The sequence below is a fragment of the Aspergillus novofumigatus genome (genome assembly GCF_002847465.1).
Source record: "Aspergillus novofumigatus IBT 16806 chromosome Unknown P174scaffold_6, whole genome shotgun sequence".
Lineage (NCBI taxonomy): Eukaryota > Fungi > Ascomycota > Eurotiomycetes > Eurotiales > Aspergillaceae > Aspergillus > Aspergillus novofumigatus.
In genome coordinates, this window is record NW_020194279.1 from 199,061 (window position 1) to 220,649 (window position 21,589).

The window sequence follows — 21,589 nt, forward strand, 5'->3', positions numbered from 1 at the left end:
AAAGAGCTGATCGATGACGTGTTGCCCGTGCTAGTTCTGTAACTCTCCATGCAGCGCGTCAATGTTAGCGTCAAAAGTGCGCTGTTATGATTTAGGCCACCGGGTTCAAACAAGATATTTACAGGTTATCGACACTGCTCTTCTGGGAGAGAGTAGCTTGGCGTCGAACAGAGACGTATCCTTAAAAAATACCAAATGTTGTCTCCGGGGAAACAAACCTGGGATGTCTATGACATGACGGTCCAGCCAGGCTTGAGTTCGTCAGTTTTTCAAGAAGGCAGGCCAGATAAACACATGTCATCGCCCTCACCTAATGGCTAGCCCTATGGCCTGACAGTGCGCGATGACACCGATAAGATCTATGAAATAGAAGCATATTTCTGTCTACGTCTTGTCACTGCCATGCCCTGATCCAGCAAGTTGAACATGCTGCCTCAAGGTTACCAAGTGCTATGATATGTCCTAGGGGTGATATTCACGGGTTCGTCAGGCAACACTGACAAAACGTTGAAAATGTTAAGATACGAAAGGTCTGCTGGTGCCAGATATGACGGTGTTTTTTTCCCCCACACGTAGTGTACATATAGTACCAGTACAGTAATCCATGGACCTGCATTTTCCGGCTCCATGGAATCTTCCCAAAATTGGGCCGTTTGATACGGGCTGAACCTTGCCGGACAGGCCGAATATGACATGTTAAACTTGAATTCTGCAGCTCCCTAGACGGACACTATTGGCATTCATCGGTTAGCGCAGCTGTCTGCTCCTGAAGACTGGTATTCATGTGATATAGCTGATGCTTAACGAGCAAGAACATTGCTGGACGGAGCTCGCTGCATTTAGAGTTCCCGTATAAGGCAAAACAGTTGAAAACCCATCGTTACAGATGTTGGGCGGACTGCTATCGACCAGTCTTCGTCCTGGGGCTGCCTTCATATTAGCATTAGTGCTTGCTTTTTCCGTATCCACCCAGCGTCCCTTAATACTATTATTCATTTAGAAGATCCAGAGAAAGCAATGGCTGGAGTTTGAAATAGACCCAGCTCAATATTAATTGGTATTCATATTGCATTATACATACACCCCCTCAGCTTCCAGGTGAGAATCGCGACGAGATATCTTCTTTTCAACAAACAGCGAAGGACAATTGTTAAAATGTCTCAATAAATCCCTATTCAATGCATGATGTCAGGGGTATACGGCGAGGAAATTTAGTTCCACGACCCTGGTACACTATTCCTCACGGATTCCAACAACCTTGACTCGGACCGTCCAGCAACCATCCTTGCTCCGTGGAAGAAGTTTGTCTCGTACGAACCGAATGTTCTCTGGCGTTGTCTGGTACAATTCCAAATCAAATCGACGGACAACAGCTGCGAGGGTACTATATAGTTCCGCATAGGCCAAGCTGTGGTGAGCGACCTTAGCGGTGTGAAAGGCTTTAATAGATGAAACGGACTCACTTCAGGCCTATACAGCCCCTGTTACCTCTGCTAAATGTCACAAGGAACTTTGAAAGACCTTCATCGCGCCCTGCTGCGAGCATCCAACGTTCAGGGTGAAACCTCGTCGGATCAGGAAAAATGGTGGGATCCATATGTACGAAACGTGCGATCATACTGACTGGTGTCTACTTGCCTTGATCAGTTGTGTCAGCTGGAACAAAGGGTTGTCAAAAAAATACCCCAGGAGGCACCACAATATCCTTGTATTTTAAGGCCTGTGTCGGCGAAATTCTCTGCTGTCGCATAACTATTCCAGAAAAGCGTAGGGCCTCGCGGATGACTGCCGTCTGTGAAATAAACTATCAACCAGGATCCGGGACGACCATGATACACAAGCAGGGTACAAACCAAATATGGCAGCTTTTCAAGTTCGCGCCATGTTGTTGGATGTTGCGGTGTTGGCATTACTTGTTCCAATTCTCTGCGAAGTTTCGAAAGGACCCTCTTGTCATTCAGAATGTAAAATAAAGCCACAGATAAGGTGGTCGCCGTGGTCTCTGTACCGGCAGCAAACAAAATCAGCCCCTCGTCCTCGAGGCGCTGCAAATTTCTTTCCTCGGGCGGCACCTCTGGAGCCGTAAGAGCTTGGAAAATGGTCATCCTCTGGGGAGCATTGGAAGTGTTCTTCTGCTGAAGCGCGAGGATTGATTGCTTCCGTACGCCATGCAGCAGCTGGTATATTGCCGCTCGGGCCGGGAAGACCTGGCCCATAAACCATGAGGGTACATATCGCAACAGTTGCGAAACGAGAGGGAAAAACCTAAAGAAGTGAATTTGGTCCGTCCCTTCCTGAACAACCTTGACAATGCCTTTGCCATAGTTCTCAGGATCTTGGAGCCCATAGTTCTCTCCATACGCATATTCTGTTATCACGTCACCTGTCAACCCTTGGAGTCTGTCGATCAACTCTACTACGCTGCCTTCCTTGTGGGCTGTAGTAAGACCATCCAGGAATCTTGAGAGCGACTTGTGGATAACCGGCTCGATATTCTCAATCGACCGCCTCGAAAAGAAGTTGTTTAGTAATTTCCGGCGCATGCGATGCGTTTGATGGTCAACTGTTGCGACTAACGAGGTGGGGGCACTGAAGATCACTACGGATTTCGGGTCTTTGTCTCGCACCCCGCTGCTCGGAGCATAAAGCTCATCGTAGAAATACGGGTCTTTGATGTGGACTTCTCGGGGGTTGATCCGCACAATTGGACCTATCGAAGGGTAAACATATTGTAGGTCTGATTTATCTTTGTGCGCTACCATATTTTTCGTGCATCTTTTCAATTTCCCAAACAAACAGTCCACCTCGGATCACATCATGATAGAACTCATAGGCATGAGAAATTGCCGCCAACTTTGGGCCTGGTATATGATGGAGGGGGTGAAGATACAGGCGATATATACTGCGCAAAATCAAGCCAAATATGGCGAGTAGTATAATAGATATGGTGAATTGCTCCATGACGGATGTCAAAATTGCGGTAGGAAACATAAGACCCGTTAATGTCAGGGAGTGGCGTGGTTTGTAGGAGGGAAGGAAAAGCCATGCTAAAAATGAGGAAAGATAGGTGTTTTATGAGTACCACAGCTTAAGGTACTTGGAGTCAATGCTCCCTATAATTGGCCGGCGAGGCGCTCCATCGTGCAATAGGCCTTTGAGCTCAGCTAAGCTGTATGAGAGTCGAAAGGAAGCTAGAGTGGTAAGGCGCAGCTGGTATGATATGTATTCCAATGGCCATGAGGTCCACCCTCTTATCCCTCTTAACCAGTATGGGAGGTTGGGAGTTTGGCGGTGAGATGGGATGTATACGTGTGCAAGTGATATTTGAAATACGTGTATGCTGTGTCACATTTGAAGCTTATTGTTGAACCTACCGCGAGATGCATTGGAAGAATATCAGCTGAGAGATACCCTCATTGCATACAACTATTGTATTGTGATTTCCGGAAACTCATTTATTTCATGTCTTGACTAGTTGAATGAATACGAAGTAGAGCAGATCAAACTAGAACGTGGATAATCTCATGACATATCTTATTCTTATAGTGGACGTATCAATCGCTTATGCCAATCAAACAGTGATGATTGGTGTCAACAACCTTGCAGCGCTTTTCAGGTTCGCCACACAATGGGTACTGTGATGGAGAGCTAGTCCTTGCATAATAAGATTCAGTAATTCTCCCTAACTCCAGTATACCTCCAGGCAGAGCCTATGTGACCGCCTTGCATTGTGCATAGCGGATGCAGCTGGACGATGAGCCAAAAACCGTCTGGTACATGGTATTCAAGTAACTAACACCTGTACCCAGAGAGTTCTTCGTAGCCTGAACTTCTGTCAATGCCACTATGAGATAAACATCGATCTATAGTTGACGTAGCCCAGTGAGAGGGTCAGATTCCTGCGGATCCAGTTGAAGTACACCCATGCTTTTTATTTAAGACATAACCTAAGCCAGATATTTCTGAGCTGATCAACCCTACCAACCATTCACCCAAAGTTCCCTTTGTATTCCATACTCTAGTATTATCCATCACGCAATATGACTGGCAATCCAGGAGCGCTACTTGTCGATATGAAGAAACAAGGCTTGTTTGAGAATTTTGATAAGTCTTACCATCCAACCTACGGGATAGGCACAATGTCCGGCAATATATACGATACCGCGTGGATCTCGATGGTGAAAAAGTCCACGGAAGGTAAATCTGTCTGGGCGTTCCCAGCTGCCTTCCAGGCTATTTTACAAGAGCAACGTCCTTGTGGCAGTTGGAGTGGAACTACTTCGGAATTGGACTGCATTGTTAGCACCTTAGCGGCTCTTCTTGCTCTACAGAAACATGCAGAGGACTGCTGTGAAACAGAGTTTCAAGATCTGCACGTAAGGATCCTCAAAGCAAAACAATTCCTACAGACAGCCTTGAAAGGCCTGGATGGCTTGCTGGCAACATGTACGTTGTCTGTTGGTCTAGAACTTCGATTACCAGCAATTCTAGATCTCCTGGAACCGGAAGGGCACACATTCGACTTTGATCGAACATACCTGACTAAGTTTCAGTCGAAGAAACTTTCGAAGATTAACCTGGAAACTATCTTCAACGGCCCACAATCGTCTCTTTTACACTCTCTGGAAGCTGTGATTAGCAAGGTTGACATTGAAGCCCTGAGACATCAGAAAGTCCTCGGCAGCATGTTAGCATCTCCATCTGCGACCGCAGCATATCTCATGTATCATCCCGTGTGGGATGATGAGGCCGAGGAATACATTCGGCATGCAATCTCCAACGGTGCGGGTCGAGGATCAGGCCTTGTGGCCGCAGGATATCCGACCACTGTATTCGAATGGGCATGGGTATGTTTGATCCATGTTATTTGCAATGTCGATTATTCTAATCCGGAAAGGTGACATCGAATTTGTTACGCCATGGATTCGAAACAAGCAGCGGCCTTAGACAGATTGGCAACCAAGTTGAGGATGAAATTCAAAAGCAAGGGCTCGTTGGCTTTGGTAGAGTACCTTCAATCTAAAATTTGGCCCTTTCGTTAACCTGCTGTGGATAGTCCCCAAGGCGTGCGCTGATGCCGATGACACGGCCAAGGCGTTAGTAGCCCTGATGCTGCAAGGAACACGCTACTCGCCCCAGGCATTGGTCGATCGGTTTGAGCGAGAAAATCATTTCGTAACCTACCTGTACGAGACACATACAAGCGTAAGTACGAATTCTAATGTCCTCACTGCTCTGGTATTGCTTTCGACCGATGGCCGCTACCAGCCGCAAATCGAAAAATGCATTCGCTACCTGTGCGAGGCATGGTTTAACTGTAACGTAATGCTCGAGGATAAATGGGTATGTTGAACCATTTTTACAGATTATGTGCGTTGTGTTCTAAGGGTATCGCCAGAATATTTCGCCTTATTATCCAACGATGCTCATGTGCGAAGCCTTGATGTCCTACATCCAGCGCTGGAGTGAAGGGCATCTGGCCGCATTACCAGATAATCTTATGAGGTTTCAGCTACCGCTCACGCTCTTTCAGTCATTAATCCGAACCTTGCACACCCAGAACCAGGACGGCTCGTGGGGAAGCTCAAACTCTGCCGAAGAGACCGCATATGCCATCCTGATTTTGAAAAGCGTGGCATGTTTCAGTTTCACTGAGATGATAGCAGCCCACGTGAAAACAGCAATTAGCAAAGGCCTCGAGTTTATTTTGACCCGAAGCCAACGCTCGCCGACAGACGACCAGCTTTGGTTGGACAAAACCTTATATGCCATACCGACTGTTTCGGACTCCTACATCATGGCTGCTGTTCAAGCTGAGGAGACTATTAACAAACTTGCCGAAATACCATCCAAACTGGTCGACGTGTCAACGATCACGGTTTACAAAATGACAGAATACTTTTCTCAATTGCCATCCCAAATGCAAACACCAAAGTGGGTCATACAAGCTTCAGCAATCGAGGCGATTCTTCTTAGCGACAATTTGAAGACGCTGGATGTATTTTCCACTGGAAGGCCCCTGGGAGAAAAGTACATCAAATTTGCCGCCTGTTTCTGGACATTGGCCAACAACTCAGACCCCGGGTGTCTCCTGAGTACGCGGGTTATTTACAGCGTGGCAGAGCTCTCCATTGGTTTGTTTCAAGAAGACGACCTGATGGAGAGGTCGCTCGCAAGTCTACCGGACTCTGCCATCCCCATGATAGTCGACTATATCGACAAGTGGTGCCATGCAACCAATCTCTGCACAGATCATTCTCTGCACCAATGCCTGGATGGAGACAATACTTCTGATATGGATGAGGAAGCTCTCCACAGGGTCAAAGCCGTACGGCAAAACATAGACCTCTGGTTCCGTTTTGTCGTGGATGAGAACCTCACTAGGAATACTAGCTCTTCGGATAGACTGGATCTGCAACAAGAAGTGAAGATGGCGACTTTGGCTGCTACACAGCGAGCCAGGGCAAACAGAGCACTAAGCAACGGCAGTGGGCATTCGGACGCCGAGCATATCACTGTACGCTCGGGCCAGAATTTCTATACCTGGCTGCATACATCTGCTGTTCATGACGTCAAGAGCGCGGTTGTCTCCAAAGCCCTTATCTGTAAGATTGGAAACGGTGGTGATGTCTTTATTACCGCAAAAGAAAGATATCTTGCCGAAAGGTTATGGAGGCAGATGTCTGTAGAAGGCAGGCTTTGGAATGATGTCGGCAGTATTGAGCGAGACCGCCTTACATCGAACCTCAATTCGGTCAACTTCCCCGAATTCTCGTCTCCTCAAAGCCTCAAATCGGACGGCGATGTACGGACGCAATTGCTTCAACTTGCGGAGTACGAGCACTAATACACACTCTCGTGTTTGAACGACTTGACCCAAGTTTTGGAGAATTCCGGTCGTCGAACCATCTCGGTCCACCTGCAGATGTACCACCGTTGCTGTGTAATTTACAACGAAACCTGTGCTAAGTATGCTTTTGGTTCCACCACAGCGATGTGATATGCAGGTATGGAATGAATAGACTGCGTGTGGCGTTGCTAGCGACGAATACACTATCCAATTTTAGCTTCAATATTGAAGTGCCAGTCACTACAATTGCTGGAGACGTCTTTTTATATTGCTTCTAAACCAAACCTACTCGTAGGGCAGTTTTGAAACGCTTCCCTCGCAGCCATGGCTATGCCCAACAGAATCATTGATTCCCCGAAATGTTCGAGATACTTATTCGCAAGTGCCTCGATTTCCGGAAGATCATATGTTCTAGACGCCTGATAATCTACTACGCTCCTCGTGATTTCCCTTGCGATAGGGGATGCGTTTGATCGATCGTCGACCTTGTCGTCTCATGAGTTCACGAGCACAAGGAGTTCACGACAGTATGACTTACGTCTTCGTATACATCGGAAAGGAGGCATTAATCCGAAGACCAGTCTCTGTTTAATTATGGGCATTTCCGGAGATATTGCTCGGGATGCTGTAGCTCTCTTCTCCAATCCTGACGGTTACCATTGGAAGTATATACGGTTTATCGTAGCCATAACAGCCAGCGCAGAGTAATCAAATTCCGTAAGAGAACTTACGATATATTGGTTGATGATATCCGATCTCAGGGGAGCCATTATGATTATACTTTCATGAGTCAAACAGATTTCTGCCCTCTGCCCTTGACCATACCCGTTAGCCTCTTGTTTGAAAGCTGCTGCCAGGTGTCGGTATGATTTACTCCAGCTCCATCACCGAAAGTAAGCAGGAGTACTACTTGAGTCCATTGCGGTGAATTTCTGAGACACAGTGCAAGCTGGCCAATGCAGCCCCGAAGGAAATTGGTGGTACGACCATGAAAAGTAAGTCATAAACCATGTAAAACCCGGCGAAGCTAATCGCAGTCGGCATCCCTTGATTATCATAGGTGGCGGAGGGCAGCTGCATTACTTTCGGTGATCAGCAAGTAGGAGCCTTTATTCATACATGTTCTTTAACATCTGCTGGGATCCTATATCCACTGTAGTCCGCTCGCAGTATCCCGCCCTGTTTCCTTATTTTGGAGCCCTTGTAGCTGTCAGCCATCAAACCACTACGCCAAAAAGGTGTCTAGACGACCATTTCTAGCATAGTAGAAATAATAGATTTATTCTGGTTAACAGTAGCCTTTGTAGCAGGCGGAGGCGGGAGTTCTGGTTCCATCAAATCCGTCTCGGAGTTGAGCTCGAAGGATTTATCGCCGTCGACGTACTGAGGGGACAAGCAGCAGTTCAAGAGCTAGCACTGGCTTCTTCCTGATGGAGCATGGTCAAAATGTCCGCCAACAGTACCACAAAAAAGCCGAGAAAGTAATGAAATCCAAATAGTGATGATCAGCAGCTCTGCCGCCTCGATCGACAATGGAAAAGTTGAGATTCCGGAGACCTCCATATAAACAGATGGTGACAAAGATAGATGGGCGAATTATTGTAGCCGTGTTGGTCAGGTACTGGCCAAAGGCGAGCCGGTGCAGCGCTGAGGGCTTCGAAATTGTACGATGAAGCGGAAGTTGAGCCCTAAGAACTATCCCAGACAGAATTGTATATAAAACAGCAGCCTCAGATAGACTGTTGCGTTGAATGGTGCGTCAAAAGTGCGTGCGTCTGGCAGAAGAAAGCTGCTGAAGGGCTGCCATATCCCGCGCCGCCAAAAAAATGCTAAAATAGCAAATCGAAATTCTTATGAAACAGCGCGGGCAGAGGCCTTCTTGTTGAGCTTAAAGAGCTGATTTCCGACTCCATCATCACTGGCAACAAGACAGCTCAGTTAAATTCCTCTATAGTTTTTCTCCTTGCGGCCAGGGTTATTAGCAGTGCCATACTGGTGATGTGCCAACAGAGGCATATCACCGGTAAATTCTGATCACCTTTTTGCAACCACTGTTGGAAAGGCTCTTGGCGCTCAGCCCCTACAGGATGCCGTGCGTTCTTGCGGTTTTGGATTTGCTGCTGGTTTCACTTCATACTATAAACACAGTTAATTGATGGCTAGGCTGTATGTAGCCCTGGCTTACTTATTAAGACTCCTGCCGCGCACTAGAAGTCTGGAGTTCTTGAAGGCGGGTTCTCAATGCTTGTATTCCAAATTTCTCTCCCTTTCCTGTGGAGACTGACTTCAGAAGCTTCTGGTCGCCCAATGCCGAAAAATGGCTGAAAGAGGTCGGACATATCTCTGGAAAGAGGTTGCGAGTCCCTATCCGACAGAAACCAATTGACAATACCATCAGATAGACATTGTTCAACCGGACACATTTGGGGGCGGACTTATTGTTAACTGGGTGCTTTAAACATAGAGTTCAATAGTAGTGAATCTTAATTCGTCTCATATTTGGATCAGCGCTTCATATCGCAATAGACCTTCTGTTAGATGCCCTGAGAGCCTAGAGAACCAGGTCCCCGAAGCATCCAGTGCAAAACTTCCACCTCATCTTCTGTATCTTCGCCAACTACTGTCCAGCCACATTTCGTCAGTACCTTCGCACTCGCAGTGTTGGTCTTCTCTGTAACAGCAAACAGTGTGAACGCTTCGTCCGCCTCCAAATCGTGAGTAAGGGAATGCCCGGGAAGCAGCAGTTCCCACCATGCCCTAGTGAAGCCCTGAAGCGCTTCTGTCGCGTATCCCTTTCCCCATGCTCGAGGATGGAATAAGTAGCCGACTTCTGGATCGCCTGAAGGGGAGAGAGCTACAACGCCCAAAACACCGATTACAGTGCCTTCCTCATCCCCTATCAGTGTGCTCGATGACAGTGTAGGATTGCTCAGGTTCGGGTCTCTTTTCTTGACCACGACGAAATTATAGCTCAGTCGCCCCTGTGTACCATTTTCGCACGTGTCACTTCCAGACATATACAAATCCATCCACCTCCTGGTCTCCTCTAGTGACAAATCAATGCGTCCCTGCCTTGTCCAACGCATGACCTCCGGGACTGTCCGAAGCGTACGAAGTGCAGTGATGTCTGTGTCTCTGAATGGCCGCAGCAGAAGGCGAGCAGTGTGAATCGTGGTGGTTTGAGAAAAGCTGGGCAGGTAAGGAAGAGACATGGCGTTGAATCGATGTCGTTTCTTGGTCTATATTGCAAAACCCTCCGTGGAATCAAAGGAAGTCTTCTATTAATCGAAATCAGCAGACATTTTTTCATATATACCGCGCCCATAGGGAGCCTGCTCACTTATTTGTGCTGATTTAAGGTGTTCGAAAACGTGAATTTTATTGCCAGCTACATGTGGGACAGAAAGTTTTACTCATGTTTTACGAGACATCTGGAAGTCGTGCCGTGTGCATTTTGGCCCCATCACGAACACGAGTATGGAGCCTTCGTCAGCATTCATTCCCACTTGAGATGTAATCCGACAACACCTTGACAGTCACACCTTGCAATTTACTCATTTTACATGTTTAAAATTTCTGAGTAGGGCCGTAATGGCATACTACCAGCATGCAAAAGGTCAAGCAGTGCTGAAAGCCTGTGAGAGTACTGCTGTGCGGGGGTCTCAAACGGGTATACCTGCCTACCCAGGTATAGTGCAGTTCGTATTTGGGAGCGTTCATGACTCGAGCTCGAGTTGGGAACAATTAAATCTCGCAATCAGCAGATAAAACCCTCTTTTAAGTATTCTAAGTAGGGCTTACTTAGAATTACGTTTGAACTGTCGATAACCCAGCCGGATCCGCGGTCTTCCTATACGCCTAGGTTCGGAGATCAACTGAAAGTGCCTGTTGAACTTCCTTTGCATATTTTCAGAGCCGGCTGATCTTTTTAAAGTAGAACATCTCCTGGAAAAAATACCTAGTGGTTGTTGAGATATAAGGGAATAATTATCTCTGTCATGGGTTGGTATGAAAGTGGTGTGGATATATATATATATATAACTAATGGTTGACAACCATCATAGTTTAGAAATGATTTTTTAACCACCACCTATTCAGCCCTATAGATATTGAATCGATATTTTAGATATAGATTAAAATGACTATAATTACCATATATTTCATATCAAAATATAAATTTTCTATAAGCATGCTTAATAGGGGGTGTCAGAGCAGTCCCTAAAGGGGCCCCAGGGGGAATGGTAAGGGTTATAACAGTTAAAATTAGTAGTTTGTCCAACTCAAAACCACACCAAATCTAACCATGATTAGTTAGTATAGGCCTAGCTATGCCTAGCTGGGCCTAGCTGTAGTTTTTTGCAGTTAAACTGCAACCAACGGTACCAACCTGCATTGGATTTGATTTGGTCCTTTGGATTTGATTTCTAAAATTTCAACTCGAAATTGCAGCAGTTCGGTTCCAACTAAGGTTGGACTCGCCTGAACTCACACCAAATGCAACTCTACTTAGGTATCAACAAACTCTAGTCTAAATTAGATATCAGCTCATAGTTATATAATAATGTACTAATTAATATAGCAAGCTTATGCTATATAACCTTAACTATAATTTACATACTCCTTTCTATATTCAGCCACTATGGTCCTAGTTAGAACCTCTTAGCAATTTCTTACTATCCAAATCTAGGTTATAGATTTACATGGCTTCTAGCCCGTGACAGGATAAAGGTGCATGTATTCGGAAGTATCTCTCTACTACAGATCCCACGTGTTCAGCATGGTACGTAGCTCTTGGCTTGACTCAGGATGCTCATCGCCCAACACCGCCGGTTTTATTCCCCAGAGTCGACATATGCCCAAAAAGAATATTGTCCTGGTAGAGTAGTTATCTCTTATATCAGGTTCGGTCATAGGGCCTTTGCCCATATTTCACATGGTCCACCTCTTACGTCGCCGGAACCCCATAACGATGCTGCGAGTGTGTTTGTGTCCTTTTTGCCCTCAAAAGATCCACTGAGTATTTTCTTCTAGCGTAGCATGTAGTACAATTCCTAAAATATGGGTTCGATGACTCCAGCGCGGAAATTCGGCTACAGCTTATGAATCAGGGTCAGAAACCAAGACTGATAAACCCTTAAGCTTTCTCCATGAGTTCACTAGCTTTTGATAAAAAAAAATTACATATTGCTGCAGCTGATTTCTTGCTCCGAGTCTCAGTAGGGCACCAGCATCACTTCTGGCCTGACAGTTATCTTTCGGATCCATCTTAGTGTTCTAGTCTCTCGGAACTCCTTTTCGGAACGTTTCGGAGACAACTTTGTTTCCACTCAAGGCGTTCAACCTGACTTACCTAATCGTTCAGCAAAACCCCCCACATCCGGGCTTTTGATGTTCGCTTGTATGCGAACGAGCCCCTGGCTCTTGAAGTAGCAACGGATTTCTTTCACTCCTCGTGATGCCTCCTGTTGTATCGAGACACGACCGGGGACGTCCTTTTCGCAGACGACGTCGCCCAGCTGTTGCTTGTAGGGAGTGCCGTCGCCGAAAAGTCGCCTGCGACAAGAAATTGCCCTGTGCCCAATGTGCTCTTCACGGAGAGCCCTGTGTATATGGTACGACAGCGAATGAGCCAAATGGCTTTGTATCCGAGATGGGCTCTCCGCGGGATCATTGTACAGTCCCCTCGGGCGACAGCGATGGCCGGTCTTTTTTACGACCGCCTCTCACCCCTCCTGGCTGCCAACATCTAAGGCGCTCAACGCATGGGCCGCCCGACAACACTGGTGGAGACGGCGAAGACATCAACTATTCTCCAGACAAAGGTGCTCAAACATCGCATAATCTTGGCGTGGCCATGCCACATCTTAAGGGCCGGCTGTCGAAGACCAGGCTCTTAGGCCAGAGCCACTGGATGAACAATATGGTAGAACAGGTGCGTATGCAGGGCCGTCATCTCTGTTTTTCACCCCTTAACGGTTTCTCAGTTCAAAGACACCCACAGTTCCGGCTTTAGGGTCTTCTTCGACACAAAATCTGATTTGTATACCATGCTGCAGAGGTGCAAGTGCATAGCACGAGCTTTGAAAGCCCGTCAGCTGGAAGATATCCAATCGCCGGGGCCGCCAGATCTCAGAGACTTAGCTTTGTTGATACCGCCAAAAGAGGTGTCAGATGAGCTCGTGGGGAATTACCTGCGAACTTTTGAATCTGTCTTCCGAATATTACATATCCCGACTTTTCAGAAGGAGTGCAGCGATTTCTGGAGTGGCTCAACACCGGCTAAGGAAATCTTCATGACCAAGTTTGTACTTACCATGGCCATTGGTAGCTGTATCTATAACGGCGGCGATGAGGTGAGGATGTCTCTACGTATCGCTGCGGCGTGGGCGATTCGGAACACCGATGCTTGGCAATGCGGAACGGTTAACAAGCATCGACTGAACCTTGATACAATCCAAATCTACTGCCTAGTCTTGCTAGCTAGGCAGACTAGCGCAGTCGAGTTTGGAGATGATCTTGTTTGGATCTCAGCGGGTTCGTTGCTGCGGACTTCCTTCATTATGGGCTTGCATCGCGATCCCACTCTATTCCAGGACTTAAGCTTATACCAGGTTGAGATGCGCCGCCGGCTGTGGGCAACAGTGCTCGAACTTGGCGTCCAGTCTAGCTTAGACTCTGGCATGCCACCCTTGATTCATCCTGAGGACTATGACTGCCGTCCGCCGTCAAATATAAATGACGACGAGATGGTGCAGGATGATTGGGCTACATCTGCATTTGCAAGGCCAGATAGTGCATTCACCCAGACGTCTTGCCAAAGAATTTTGCTGCAGTCTTTGCCCACTCGTCTCCAGGTTACCAAATTACTAAATGGCGTCGGCACAGCACAGACGTACGACGAGACTTTACGTCTGAGTCAGGAGCTGACAAAGTCCTGCCGCTTCGAGTCTACATCATTCGAGCCGGTGACCGAAGCTGGAGTCAAACGCCAACAGAGACCGCATCCCAGCCCGTTCCAGGAGATGCTCGTCAACTTACTCACACGCCGTTTCATTCATTCACTGCACTCGCCTTTTGCAACCAAGGCTCTAGCAGACGTACGCTTCTACTACTCACGGCGCATGCATCTCGAATCAGCGTTCGAACTTATCTCGATCCTAGCCACAGATTACTCAGAGAAAAGACTAGGAGCAGACGACTTACACACCCTGAATTTAATCCAAGTAACGGGTCGTGGGTTCTTCAAGTGCATACTTCTAGATTCCGGTCAGACGGTGTGCTTTGAGCTCTTACAACAGCTCCGGGAAAGATATTTGCCATCGGCCTTGGGTATGCAGATGACTATGCCGCAAAGAGAGCTCTACCAGGCTGTAAAGTCCCTCGCTGACGTCGGATGGAGGCGCCTTGAGGGTGGTGAGACAAGTGTAAAACTGTACATTTTCTATTCTGGCGTGCTGGCGCAGGCAGACGCGATTCTTGCAGGCCGAGATAACCACGAGTCCATCTTGGATGCTACAAGAAGGAGTTTGCATAAGTGCGAGGAGATATTACTATCTCGGGCAGTTCGAGCCGGTATCCCATCCGCTGAATATAAACAATTGAGCAATGAACAAGGTGCGTCGAGCGGGGGCTCTGACGTTATTGGCCCGAATAGACCAATTGAGCCCGACACTTCGGTTGCTACTCTTATTGACATCGACCACTGGGTCGAGTTCTACTTACAGAGCTTGGGGGTGGATTTTAACGTGGAGTTATTTTCTGGGGAAGCGATGGACGGATGAGGGAAATTGGACCTACTGCTGGCAGGGAAATTGGTCTTTATTTCTCCCTTCCCTCAATAGCAATTGGTACTAGTGAACGCATGGACACAGAATTCGTCCGACCAAATTCTTACAAGACACTCCTCTGGGAAAATTTACCACCTAATAAAGCCTATTTTCACCGATAAGGCCGTTGTCCAGGGACTCCCGTTGTTATTAATCCCATGATCTCGTCCTTGAGATGCAACTTGCACAAAAATAGTAATTGTAATCATGCACCTCGTCACGCATCTGTTGAGCATGAGATGGACCGTCAAGGAGAATCAGCTTGGGGCGTTGTGATGGGATGCAGTGCGTGGTGTTGGCGAGCTGCGTTAATGGCTTCGCCTGTATGGCGAGTTTACCTCGCGGTGCAAGGCGTGGTATCTGATTCGAGGTTACCCGGTGCGTATGGTGCTGACGTTCTCTCGCGTGTTCCTGGGAGGTCGTTCGAATCCTCCAACGGTTGTATCCGTCACCATCCCCGATGTTGAATTCCATCCAGTAGACACCTCAAGAACTTCTGTGTCACGTCCAATACCAATGGCCATGAAAAGGTCGGCAAAGACAAAGGTACATTTAAATCAACTCTAGGCTCTGAATGGTTCCGGAACCATGTACCGAGGATGAAGATGTTATTAAAGAATAATTGTCTATCATGGTTCACAACTGTGAGAACCACCATCTACCCGATTCTTCCGTCGACATTTGTCGATGGATCAGCTTACATATTAGACGAATGACAGCCAACCGACTAGCATAGACACATTACATCCCTGCCCCCTACTCTTGCCTCTGTATCATCTCTTGATATTCCGGCAAATCCCATTCTCTCACATCCTCACGGATGATATACTTGGCGAGAACATCCAACCTCAGCAAGGCAACCAGTCCGAGGAAAAAATGCAGCAGGGCGATACCTACGGGCGATGACGGGATCTTGGTCAAAACATTCGAATCCCTTGATAACCCTTTCTGAACCTTGTCCATGAACGGCCGGAAGCACTGCTCGTATTGTTTCAGCGCGGTCAAAAGGCCTTCTTTGGAATCACTCCCACAATGTTGCCCAATCTCGCCAGCTAATATGTAGGCTCCGACAAGACTGGAAGTGGTGCCCATTCCAGTGACTGCTGATGGGCAGTACGCGGCATCTCCAATGAGAACGACCCGGCCTTGAGACCAAACGCTCGTCTTGACGAGGCCCAGACGCTCGAGGTAAAAGTCATCTGACTTCATTAAGCCTTTCAGAATTCGGTCTGTTTGCCAGCCTGCACCTTGGAAAAGCTCGGCCAATGCCGCCTTTTCTTCATTGACACTGCCCCTCCGCACATCCCTGAGTCCCTCCGGGTCCCCACGCAGGCGAGGTATGCCTGAATATTCTGTGGACTATGCCTTCTGGTAAACACCATCCGCTTCCCGGGGGCAATATAGTTTGTCGAAATGTATTGCTCCCCCTCTCGGATTGGTTGAGGGATGGTGAAGTATCCCGTGTAGACACCAAGGAAATGGAAAGGGTCCGGAGTATCAGGTCCGAGCATCAGCCTGCGGATGCGCGACCACTGGCCATCAGCACCGACTAGGAGATCAAAACAGCCTTTCTTTCCATTTGAAAACAGAACTTCAACCGAAGTATTGTTCTCCTCGAAGCTCTCGACAGTCACGCCGAAGACATATTTGACGCGGTCCTTCGTGGCGTCGTACAAGAGCCGACATAGATCTCCTCTCATAATTTCATGGTCGGTAGTAAAGCTTTGCAATCCTTTTCCGGTTCTGTTCGCCGGAAAATAAGCCTTCTGCTCGCCCGAGCTGTTGATAAACTCGAGGCCTTGCTCTTGGATCGTTCTGGCACGGAAGGCTTGTTCGAGACCCATACGCTTCAAGACATTGACACCGAACCCGCGCAGGTCTACCTGCAGTCCTGTAGCCCGCAAGTTCGGCCAGCGTTCGACAACCGTGACTTCGTAACCTAGTTTCGAGAGCCAGAAGGCAAGGGCATTTCCGGCTATGCCTGCACCGCAAATGACGACTTTCAGTTGTGCCATGACAAGTGTGATGCTTTAGATACTGGATGTATGGAAAAGAACAAGAGACAGTCTGAACTGAATAGATGAACAGTCGTTGCTAACTAGCCCTATTTAAACCTAAGCGGGACCGCCCCCAACTCTACTTGCCTGCCCTGCCGTCTCGGGCCGAACTCGGTGGTGTATGTGGCTTGGTAATTTTCTCCCGCCGAACCGAGTTTTAACTCCGAATTTACCGAGTTTGTAGAGCGCCTTGAGTCAAATGACAGCTTAACACCGAGAGCGTTCGGGGACCAGCCAAGTCCATTCGGTTAGTCCACAAGTATCCAAGAGAGCTGGGGTATAGGATCAAAACGGAAGATCAACGAGGACGTCTCGTCGACCCCCAGAGATATCCCATACACTGGGTTCGTCAAGCGACCTTTGTTAATCCCGCAAGATGTCAACAGGTCTCTATCACAGATTTCAGTAATGCTTGTCTTCGACTGCCAATGTGAAGATTATTGGGGGTACATTCAAGAACTAAGTTAGAGCAGATTGCCTCGGATTGTGCTGGGATCTTATATAATATATATTGCTCATTTGAAACCTCCTTTGTCCTCTGATACATAAGAGCTCGTGCTGACCATAGCACGTTTGAATCTCTTTCCTACGAACAAAGTAAAAGTATATATAAAACTATAGAGAAACATTGACTGAGATACGTTGGAACAAGATCCTACAGAATAGCTGATTCTCCGACTTGATCATATTATGCTGACCATTCACACCGTTGATTTTGTTCTTACAGTCGAACCAGCGATTGAGTCTAAGTTAAGATTGCTTAAGGAGTAGCTCATTCCGCATATAGACGCCTAGACTTATCGCATCCTAGGATACTACAAACCTAAGGCTCACACTTCTTAGAGTTCCTTGGTTCCCTTTATGACTCGCAGAAGCCGGTAATAGTAGCCAATATAGGGACGGGCGATGATGGATTTCCTTCTACCAGGAAAAGTATGGTGAAAACTGGAGACTGGACAAATGAATTATACTTCTGTAAGTTGGCAGAGCACCAGAGAGGGTAACAAGCTAGAAGGCAAGTGCCTTCGTCGCTGGTAATAGTCTGGATGCCCCAGCTCCTGAATACGGGACTTCAGCAGTAACACTTATTACAGCATAGGAAATGTTTTGGTTTTAAACCAAGGTCGCTCCAGTGGCTTTGGGACGGAGTCTACCATCTAACCGCACATCAAGACCCATTGTTGCAATTAAAGCTGTAAAGACTGGGAAACTCTTTCCTTTTAAGCAATATTTTTCAAATAACAAGACGTCCATATGAAAAGACAAGAACATCGTAGACTTTCATGAGCGAATCCCCGCACACGAAGACGTGATGCAGTTTTACCTGCGACCGTTGAGCATAGGTATGTGGGAACGCGGTAACTCAACATCGATTTCTGACCTATAACTTTCCATCGCTTACTTGCTCGCTCTATTCGTGTGCTTAAGGCTCTCACAGCGTCCTCAATGATGCGGCTGTGCAGCGATTCCAGCGAAATGGTCACAGACGCCATCTTCTAGAACAAAACGACAACCATCACTGGCATCTTGGGCGATTTCGAGGATTTGGGATGTATCGTCCACTCTCATGAGTTCTCTGACGACCTTCAGATCCATTTCAAAGGCAGCTACGGAAGACTCCCGGATAGAGGAGGAGTCGCTCTGGCGGGTGATAAAATCCTCAGATCCCTGTGGAGACCTCCAACCACGTTCAAACTGTTCAAGAGAAGCCCCCTGGCCGCCTGATTCGCGCCGGGACCCAATTATGACAGTGACATCCCTCCAAATGCGGGACACAAAGCGGGTCATATGCTGTCCTGGATTAGGTTTCCTTTTGGGAACGGCCGTCTTCTTGGACGAACTGACCGTACGCTTAAATTGAGACGAGGCTAGCAGAAACCTCAATGTGTATTATTCGTTCACCACGTTGACATTGTTGCCTCCTCGAGTCATTACCAATGCCGCTAACTTTGGGCCCCTCCATGGCATCCGACGAGCTGCCTTTTTCCCTGTTTTCTTTCTAGTCTGGCCAAAATGGAGTGCTTCGGACTCGAGTTGACCTTATTATCACTTACCCAGGGCTCTTATCGTACCTGATAAACCCGAAGGCTTCCGCCCCGGTTTCTTCTTTGGGGTCGCGACACGTATCTGTAGTCCATTCTCTCCGTCGACAGGATGAAGTACCCTAGGGTCCAATTTGAATGATTTGATACTTGCGACTTCCTGGCCGAATAAATATCTTCACTGCTAGAGGGCCAGACAGGGCCCTTCAATTCTGAGATAACTCCCTGAAAGCAGCCGCCGTATCCCGTCCCTAACATAGTCCGGTGAAAAGCTGAGAGAAAACTGAGAGTGTCTAGAGCCATTCGCGACATTTTTAACCCCCTTGGGTATCGGAGGCCGTTGAGTTTTCGAAGTGTGGGCTCCGCGTCCACGAGATCGACAACAAGGTTGCTGCTTTCAGTCAGAGAGATTTGGTAAAAAGGGGATTTTCGGGTAAGTCTCCGGCCACGTAACTTGGGTATTAAGGCTGGTGCACACCTCTGGACATGACGTCTGATGCCTTCCACGGGATGAGTTGCCAATTACACACCTGGAGTCGTTCCTCGGGTATACTCCGATCTCTCGTCCAGGGATCGGCCAAAGAATGTATTCGATACACATTAATTCGCCGACCCTGCCAACAAAAATTCGTGGCTCACCAGGCCAGTTGCAACCTATGCAGGAGGGATTTCTATGAGCGAGCGCCTTGCAGAAGTTGCACATTGCAACAAACATGGCGTGCACCAAAGCCCTTTGCATCGTTTCGGGTAATATTTCCAAATCGACAGAAAACCTCCGTGAGAATAACAGTAGAATATTGGCGTTCGAAATGTAGTGGTGCCTAAACTTGAATGGCCTCTGTCAAATTTAACCAAGCACAGGTAAACGGCGGGAGTAACTAAGACTCACTTTAAGGTAGCCAAATGCCTCGTCATCCAATTAGTGATGCACATGAATGGACTAATGAGATTCCCACTGTCTCTATCTACTACCTAGCGAAACCACAGCCAAGGGGAACGGCCTTGGCAGATCAGCGGGGAATAGGCCTCGAAATGGTCCGACTCAGGTTCCAAATTTTGGAGCCTGAGTCGGGTCGCGGTTCCATCAGATTCGGCTCAGGTTCGAACCTGACGGAACCTGGTTTGCATAATTTTACCAAGATTTTCCTATTTCGGATGGATAAAATGATGCTTCATCTAGATTTTATACCGTAATTTACCGCTGTTCTGGTCACAACGTCTATGAACCACGTGATGTCGCCATATCCCTTGTGAAATTATGTGAAATTCGTCTGTATATAGAATATAAAGCATAGAAAAGGCTATATCCGATCAGATTTAGTAGCCTTAGGGTCCTTAGTAGTTAATTCTAGTAGAAGTTGTGGTTGAGGCGTATGAAGCGAGAAATATATATTTTCCAATGAGTACTACACCACCATCCTGATCAGCATTTCTTTGAATATATTTCAACGGCCTCCATTGGAATGAAACAGCTCTCATGTGATTCTATACTAAAATCGTTTTAATCTGACCTTCTCGCCTAAATCGTAAACCAGATACACAGAGATACAGACAAAAACTGCACAAAATATGCATATCATGAGATTTCCTATATTTGCACTGTTTGTGGAACCTGAGGTTCGACTCTAAGAATCCTGGAGTCGGATCGCGACTTCCAGATCTTAGAAGCTGACCCGAGTCTTGGCGGTTCCGAGTCGAATCGAACCTGACGAGTCGCGACTCCTTACGAGGTCTAGCGGGGAACGAAGACCCTGTTGAGCTTGACTCTAGTGACATTGTGAAAGATATATGGGTTGTAGAATAGGTGGAGCTCCGGCGCCAGCGAGATACCACTACCTTTATTGGCATTTCCCCCTACATTCTGATAACAGCCTTGCCGACGTGGTTACTATCATAAAGGTGATCGAAAGCAGCTTGGGAGTTCTCGAAAGAGAAGGCCACATGATCCAGGATTGGCCTCAAGCTGATTTGCTTGTCCGACAGAAAGTCATACAAGTTCTGTTGGTCAATCTTAGAACCAACACGAATACCCCTTTGGCAATGATTATTAGCACTTGTGTACGTTAGTTGTCCGTACTAGAAGAGCGAAATACCTTATAGTGGCACTCTTCAACAGGACCGGGGTTATGGTGTCAGGGAAGGGATCCACATTAAACCCTCCCAAGAATCCGACCATAGAAATAGTTCCTTTCACCGCGAGAGAAGAAAGACTCTGGGCCATCGAGGGGGAGCCTACGGTCTCTACTACAACATCAACACCTCGTCCATTAGTTAGGCGAAGTGCCTCCTCATCTCATTTTGGGTGGATTCGATGGTTGATGGTATCGATAGCGCCTGGCGGACCTGCGGCCATCCAACCTCAAAATCATGAACCTCAGATCCAACTGCAGCAACTTCGGCGGCACAATCGGATGCGGGGATGCCTCGCTCGATGACGTCGACCGGGTATTTTCCGTGCATGATGGCCACATCTCTGTAATTAAGGGATACGGCATGAATGCGAATCAACACTTCATAGGGCGCGAGGGAAGAAGGAGCTCTTCGGTGACCAGTTCAAGTGTCTTGGGTGGGTTGCCGGCGGCCCGGCGCTACGTCGGAAAGCTTTGTAGGTCAGAGGTACTGCCATTGAGAGCCGTTTGTCACTAAGGACGGATGACTGTCGACTTTTACAATCTATTCTCAGTGACCTCGTTTGAAGCTGGCAGCTCGGTTTCAGGTTATAGATGACTGACCGTCGGCAGGCTCAACACCCGGTTTCTGTCAGAATGAGCTAGTCCATATTAGGACATCATCTGAAGTATTCTAGTGAAGCTA

The 21,589-nt window shown here is 47.5% G+C and overlaps 8 protein-coding genes across 8 annotated transcripts; 2 read left to right on the plus strand and 6 right to left on the minus strand.

The window, feature by feature from the left end:
- Positions 1–1,108: 1,108 nt before the first annotated feature.
- On the minus strand, positions 1,109–3,148 carry P174DRAFT_392591 (putative cytochrome P450 oxygenase). The gene is made up of 5 exons (XM_024823561.1): positions 2,760–3,148; positions 1,854–2,710; positions 1,685–1,792; positions 1,464–1,630; positions 1,109–1,408 (listed from the first exon to the last, which is right to left on the minus strand). Exons 1-5 carry the CDS (start codon positions 2,989–2,991, stop codon positions 1,234–1,236), a joined length of 1,539 nt encoding a protein of 512 aa, XP_024679978.1. The 5' UTR covers positions 2,992–3,148; the 3' UTR covers positions 1,109–1,233.
- An 892-nt stretch (positions 3,149–4,040) lies between these two features.
- P174DRAFT_461970 (terpene synthase family protein) lies at positions 4,041–7,000 on the plus strand (the record flags this gene model as incomplete). The annotated part of the gene is made up of 5 exons (XM_024830070.1): positions 4,041–4,847; positions 4,898–5,003; positions 5,057–5,343; positions 5,399–6,805; positions 6,890–7,000. 5 exons carry the CDS (start codon positions 4,041–4,043, stop codon positions 6,998–7,000), a joined length of 2,718 nt encoding a protein of 905 aa, XP_024679979.1.
- Positions 7,001–9,361: 2,361 nt separating this feature from the next.
- On the minus strand, positions 9,362–10,133 carry P174DRAFT_443407 (GNAT family N-acetyltransferase). Its single transcript, XM_024827817.1, has one exon. The coding sequence runs from the start codon at positions 10,060–10,062 to the stop codon at positions 9,385–9,387; it is 678 nt and encodes a 225-aa protein (XP_024679980.1). The 5' UTR covers positions 10,063–10,133; the 3' UTR covers positions 9,362–9,384.
- Positions 10,134–12,704: 2,571 nt separating this feature from the next.
- P174DRAFT_374628 (fungal specific transcription factor domain-containing protein) lies at positions 12,705–14,631 on the plus strand (the record flags this gene model as incomplete). The annotated part of the gene is made up of 2 exons (XM_024822587.1): positions 12,705–12,782; positions 12,835–14,631. 2 exons carry the CDS (start codon positions 12,705–12,707, stop codon positions 14,629–14,631), a joined length of 1,875 nt encoding a protein of 624 aa, XP_024679981.1.
- Positions 14,632–15,113: 482 nt separating this feature from the next.
- Positions 15,114–16,712, minus strand: P174DRAFT_443408 (FAD/NAD(P)-binding domain-containing protein). Its single transcript, XM_024827818.1, has 2 exons — positions 16,056–16,712; positions 15,114–15,990 (listed from the first exon to the last, which is right to left on the minus strand). The coding sequence occupies exons 1-2, from the start codon at positions 16,689–16,691 to the stop codon at positions 15,433–15,435; spliced, it is 1,194 nt and encodes a 397-aa protein (XP_024679982.1). The 5' UTR covers positions 16,692–16,712; the 3' UTR covers positions 15,114–15,432.
- A 1,928-nt stretch (positions 16,713–18,640) lies between these two features.
- Positions 18,641–19,260, minus strand: P174DRAFT_443410 (uncharacterized protein). Its single transcript, XM_024827819.1, has 2 exons — positions 19,230–19,260; positions 18,641–19,166 (listed from the first exon to the last, which is right to left on the minus strand). Exon 2 carries the CDS (start codon positions 19,085–19,087, stop codon positions 18,797–18,799), a length of 291 nt encoding a protein of 96 aa, XP_024679983.1. The 5' UTR covers positions 19,088–19,166; positions 19,230–19,260; the 3' UTR covers positions 18,641–18,796.
- P174DRAFT_237879 (uncharacterized protein) lies at positions 19,032–19,703 on the minus strand. The gene is made up of 2 exons (XM_024821422.1): positions 19,665–19,703; positions 19,032–19,601 (listed from the first exon to the last, which is right to left on the minus strand). The coding sequence occupies exon 2, from the start codon at positions 19,512–19,514 to the stop codon at positions 19,173–19,175; it is 342 nt and encodes a 113-aa protein (XP_024679984.1). The 5' UTR covers positions 19,515–19,601; positions 19,665–19,703; the 3' UTR covers positions 19,032–19,172.
- An 866-nt stretch (positions 19,704–20,569) lies between these two features.
- P174DRAFT_491176 (uncharacterized protein) lies at positions 20,570–21,125 on the minus strand. The gene is made up of 2 exons (XM_024830822.1): positions 20,869–21,125; positions 20,570–20,807 (listed from the first exon to the last, which is right to left on the minus strand). Exons 1-2 carry the CDS (start codon positions 20,994–20,996, stop codon positions 20,630–20,632), a joined length of 306 nt encoding a protein of 101 aa, XP_024679985.1. The 5' UTR covers positions 20,997–21,125; the 3' UTR covers positions 20,570–20,629.
- Positions 21,126–21,589: the final 464 nt, after the last annotated feature.